The sequence below is a fragment of the Acomys russatus genome, chromosome 4 (assembly GCF_903995435.1).
Source record: "Acomys russatus chromosome 4, mAcoRus1.1, whole genome shotgun sequence".
Classification (NCBI taxonomy): Eukaryota; Metazoa; Chordata; class Mammalia; order Rodentia; family Muridae; genus Acomys; species Acomys russatus.
In genome coordinates, this window is record NC_067140.1 from 8098630 (window position 1) to 8103706 (window position 5077).

At 59.4% G+C, this 5077-nt stretch overlaps 1 protein-coding gene across 1 annotated transcript; it reads left to right on the plus strand.

Moving 5' to 3' along the window:
* The first annotated feature begins 216 nt into the window (after positions 1–216).
* Positions 217–4729, plus strand: Slc32a1 (solute carrier family 32 member 1). The gene is made up of 2 exons (XM_051143697.1): positions 217–1070; positions 3344–4729. The coding sequence occupies exons 1-2, from the start codon at positions 681–683 to the stop codon at positions 4529–4531; spliced, it is 1578 nt and encodes a 525-aa protein (XP_050999654.1). The 5' UTR covers positions 217–680; the 3' UTR covers positions 4532–4729.
* Positions 4730–5077: the final 348 nt, after the last annotated feature.

Below are 5077 nucleotides of genomic sequence, written 5' to 3' on the forward strand. Positions count from 1 at the left end.
GAGGATCTGGGGCCCCCCTGCACAGCTCGGGGGCTCTAGAGGCTTGGTCCGGGAGGGTGGGGGACCTTGAGAACCAACCCACATCGAACTCCTCCCTCCTTGCGGCGGCGAGGTGGGACGGGCCAGGACGTCCGCTTTAGCACCTCCTCCAAAAATGCAGCACTTGGGGGCCCCCACCCCGGTTTTCGCGTGCTCCTTCCCGCCGTCCTACCAAGGGTGCCCTTCTCCAACCCCTGTTGCACTTCTGAAACCTTCCGTACCCCCTTTCCCTCGTTCTCGCCTCGACCTCACTCCCCCTGGCTTGGACAGCATCCCCGCTCTACCCTCCGCCCACGCACCGCCTGACTCCGAGGGGTGCGAGCGCATTGGGCTGCGCCCGCGTGGGGGCGCCTCGCCAGCTTCGCGTAGCTGTTCTGACGCCGCCGTCGCCGCCGCCCTCCGCATCCCAGCCGGCTCCCGCGCCAGCTCTGCAGTGTACTCGTTGCCTCTCGGGCCGGTCCCACCGAGAGCCAGCCTATCGCGCCCGGTGGCAGCTTCGAACGCCCGGCGCGAGGGTCATGAGCCAGAGCGCCCTGGGGCGCCGCGCCAAGAGCCAGCAGAGATAGCGGCCCTCGCCGCCTTGACGCGCGCCAGCCGCGTCCCCAGACCCTTCTGTCCTTTCCTCTCGCCCGGCCGCCGCCATGGCCACCCTGCTCCGCAGCAAGCTGACCAATGTGGCCACGTCAGTCTCCAACAAGTCCCAGGCCAAGGTGAGCGGCATGTTTGCCAGGATGGGGTTTCAGGCGGCCACGGATGAGGAGGCGGTGGGATTCGCGCACTGCGACGACCTCGACTTTGAGCATCGCCAGGGCCTGCAGATGGACATCCTGAAATCGGAGGGCGAGCCCTGCGGGGATGAGGGCGCTGAACCACCCGTCGAGGGAGACATCCATTATCAGCGCGGCGGCGCTCCCCTGCCACCCTCAGGCTCCAAGGACCAGGCCATGGGAGCTGGTGGCGAGTTTGGGGGTCAGGACAAGCCCAAGATCACGGCGTGGGAGGCGGGCTGGAACGTGACAAACGCCATTCAGGTGAGCGCGGGATTCCCAGCTCTGCCTGCCAGCACCCCTACCTGAGCAATGATTGCCAGGCTCTGCCCCCACAGGAATCCCGCAGAGGTCTGGGCCTCAGTGCCCCCTCCCTTCAGGACTCGAAAATATTTCTCCCCTTCTCCGACCTTCCTAGCTGTGTAGAGATCTACGCCCCCAGCTGGTGTCCTGCTCAGACCCACATACTCTCCTTTTACTGCCTCCCCCCTCCCAACCCCCGCTGCAGGACAGGCTGAGGTGGCGGGGGGGGGGGCGAGGGAGGAGAGGTTGGGCGAGGAGGAGGGGGGCACAAATCCAGAAACTCTGTAAAAGCTGGTGACAGGGAATGGCTGAGGGGAGGGAGGAGGATGAGGGAGAAAGGAAATCAGGGCCTGAAGGAAGAGTTTGTCTGCGTTGGGCTCCGGAATGGAGTCACAGCTGCATTTTCCAGAGGACGGGGGAAACAGCTGAGCTGGGAGTCTCCTCCTCCCGACAAGCGCAGAAGTCATGCACATGTACAGAGGCAGACACGTATCCACATCCTCCTTGCCCACGACAAACAGGCATAAGACGTGAATCTATTTACTGTTCGCAGGGTTACCCCAAATGCACTAGTCTACACCCTAAGACGCTCCGCAGTAGCGGCAATATCTTTACACAGCGAGTACCCCATGTACAAGCTTGATCATAACGCGTGCACACTCAAGCACACACTCAGGTAGACAGCACCCACTTGGCTCGTGCAGCTTTGTTGGAGACGTACAGGCGGGTACCTAGGAGCATCTATGGTGAGAGAGACTCCGCGCTGCGCGCTATGAAGCTGCGCAGACGAGTTCCTCTCATCCGAAATCCCGGCTGCACCGCAGAAGCCTGAGCGCCCCCTCCAAATGCGGGCCAAGCTGCTCCAGAGCCTGAGAACTGCCCTAGGCCTCCAAACCCTCCATCTGTAACCTCTAATCCCAAACTCTAGCCCAGTCCCGTTCCCATCATAAGCACAGGAGGCCTCCGTTAAAGGATTTGGAGTTCGCAAAACGACCCCAGGAGCTGGCAGGGATTGGTGGGTCCCAACTTCGGGGAGGGAGGAGACCTCGATTCTGGGCGCCCCTGAGCTCTGCGTCTTGGCTCCCTAGCATCTATGGGGTGTTGAATCGTTGAGACGGAGAACATAGGTTTCTTAGGGGTGGAAGGCGACAGCTGCGTTGCCGTGGACCATAGACTCGGCGGGATATCTAGGAGTCTCTACCCCTGGCACTTCTCGCTCCAGGGACAGACAAGATAGTCTGGACAGAATCCTGGACAGGGCTTGAGTCCGCAGAGAGGGCCTTTGCTGGCGTGTGTACTTCTCCCTGGGTCTTTCAAGATTCTATTCTGTAGCTCGAGAAAGGACGAACGGTAGGCTGGAGATTGGCAGGCCCCTGGAACCCTGTATTTCGTTAGCTTTTCTTCTCCGTGTAAATTATAAGCCATAGCGGGCAGCTTTGGCCCTTCAGTCTCGTCAGATTCTAGAGGCCTTTAAGCTTAGGCTTCCCGCAGCGCAGCCGTCAGGCCTTTTGGTTCAGAAGGGTCCCTGCTCCGATCCCGATCCCCTCAGCTTATCTCACTTAATACCCTTCTTAGGGTTTGCCCTGTCCCAACTCCAGCCTTTTCCCAGGGTTTTTGTTTGGTTGGGTTTTTTGTTTTTGTTTTGCTTTATTTTGTTGTTGTTGTTGTTTTTTTTTTTCTAAGCCAGCATCCCTATCCCCTCTCCCGTCCCCAAAGCCCTGTGCCTACCCAAAGCGTTGGCGTATTTCTTCCTTTCTGACTTTCTTCCATTCTCAACCTGCTCCTTGCAACCCGACCTCGACTCTCCTGGTTTTCCTCCTAGAGACTCGTGTTTTCCTCGTTAATGAGCATCTCGTTTCAGGCCACGTTAAATCCGGTGTCCAGTTCTCCAGACCTTTCCAAAGCGCCCTTCTGGGTCCATGCTTTTTCTAGTCCTTGTTGTCCATCCCTTCTTCTGGTTGTATCCCCAGGAGCCATCTATATGCATCCGCAGGAATCATCTCTATATACCCCTCTACCCTCAGGCTCCTCCATACTCCCAGACACTGGCCCTCCTTCTGTCTTAATAACTAGATTCTGCATTAGGGATCCTTTCCCGACTCACCCTTATTCTCTTACTCTGTTGGTTTCCTCCCTAGCGCCCCCTAGCGATAGTTTCGGACTATACCCCCCCAGGGTCTCCTAAGGCTGCAGCCACTGAGCTCTTTGGTCTGGTTGCCTCTTTTGCACCACAGGGCATGTTCGTGCTTGGCCTACCCTACGCCATCCTCCACGGAGGCTACCTGGGCTTGTTTCTCATCATTTTCGCCGCAGTGGTGTGCTGCTACACCGGCAAGATCCTCATCGCCTGCCTGTATGAAGAGAACGAAGATGGCGAGGTGGTGCGCGTGAGAGACTCCTATGTGGCCATAGCTAACGCGTGCTGCGCTCCTCGCTTCCCCACGCTGGGCGGCCGCGTGGTCAATGTGGCGCAGATCATCGAGCTGGTGATGACATGCATCTTGTACGTGGTGGTGAGCGGCAACCTCATGTACAACAGCTTCCCGGGGCTGCCCGTGTCGCAGAAGTCCTGGTCCATCATCGCCACGGCGGTGCTGTTGCCCTGTGCCTTCCTGAAGAACCTCAAGGCCGTGTCCAAGTTCAGTCTGCTGTGCACGCTGGCCCACTTCGTCATCAACATCCTGGTTATCGCTTACTGTCTCTCTCGCGCGCGTGACTGGGCCTGGGAGAAGGTTAAGTTCTATATCGACGTCAAGAAGTTTCCCATCTCCATCGGCATCATCGTGTTCAGCTACACGTCGCAGATCTTCCTGCCCTCGCTCGAAGGCAACATGCAACAGCCCAGCGAATTCCACTGTATGATGAACTGGACGCACATCGCCGCCTGCGTGCTCAAGGGTCTCTTCGCGCTCGTCGCCTACCTCACCTGGGCCGATGAGACCAAGGAGGTCATCACGGATAACCTGCCCGGCTCCATCCGCGCCGTTGTCAACCTCTTCCTGGTAGCCAAGGCGCTCCTGTCCTACCCGCTGCCCTTCTTCGCGGCCGTCGAAGTGCTGGAGAAGTCACTCTTCCAGGAAGGCAGCCGAGCCTTCTTCCCGGCCTGCTACGGAGGTGACGGTCGCCTCAAGTCCTGGGGGCTGACGCTGCGCTGCGCCCTGGTCGTCTTCACACTGCTCATGGCCATCTACGTGCCGCATTTCGCGCTGCTCATGGGCCTCACGGGCAGCCTCACCGGAGCTGGCCTCTGCTTCCTGCTGCCCAGTCTCTTCCACCTGCGCCTGCTCTGGCGCAAGCTGCTGTGGCACCAGGTCTTCTTCGATGTGGCCATCTTCGTCATTGGCGGCATCTGCAGCGTGTCGGGCTTCGTGCATTCACTCGAGGGCCTCATCGAGGCCTACCGAACCAACGCAGAGGACTAGGGGCCGGGGATCCTGCCCCCAGCTCCCGCCCAACCCACCCCCTCCCTCGCCCCCTCAATCTTAACCCTCCCTTCACCAGCCCCGTGTACGGCCGCGCTAGGGAGGCCGAGCTTTAAACACCTCCGGTTCCTAGTTGCTGATTATTCGGGGACGGGGTGGGGGAGGGAGGGATAGACATTCAAGGTCCACTGCGTCTGCGTTTCTGTCGCCCTTTCTATTCCACACCGGCCTGGTTTGGGGGGAGGGAGCGGAGCGTATTTGTGGAGGTTATTTTCTGTCCTTCCTGGAACAACCTCTCCCCCCCACCCCCGCCACCGCCCCAACTTTGGCTCCAGTCACCGGTGGGGGTGGGAAGGGAGGGGGAAAGGGGCGCGCGCCGCTTGCAACTCGCAGGCTCGGAAACTTACCCTGGGGGTGGGGTGGGGGACATTTCACAGCCATCAGTGCTTGGAATCTACAGCGTCTAGCCATTTCCAGCAAGAGCGCTCCCCATGCCCTAGACATTTCAACCTTGAGGCCTGAAAGGCTGACTGGGAAATCCATTTT

Coding starts and splice junctions, on each gene's coding strand:
- Slc32a1 (XM_051143697.1), top strand. CDS start 681: ATGGCCACCCTGCTCCGCAGCAAGCTGACCAATGTGGCCACGTCAGTC. Junction 1,071..3,343: donor ACGTGACAAACGCCATTCAG/GTGAGCGCGGGA, acceptor TTTGCACCACAG/GGCATGTTCGTGCTTGGCCT.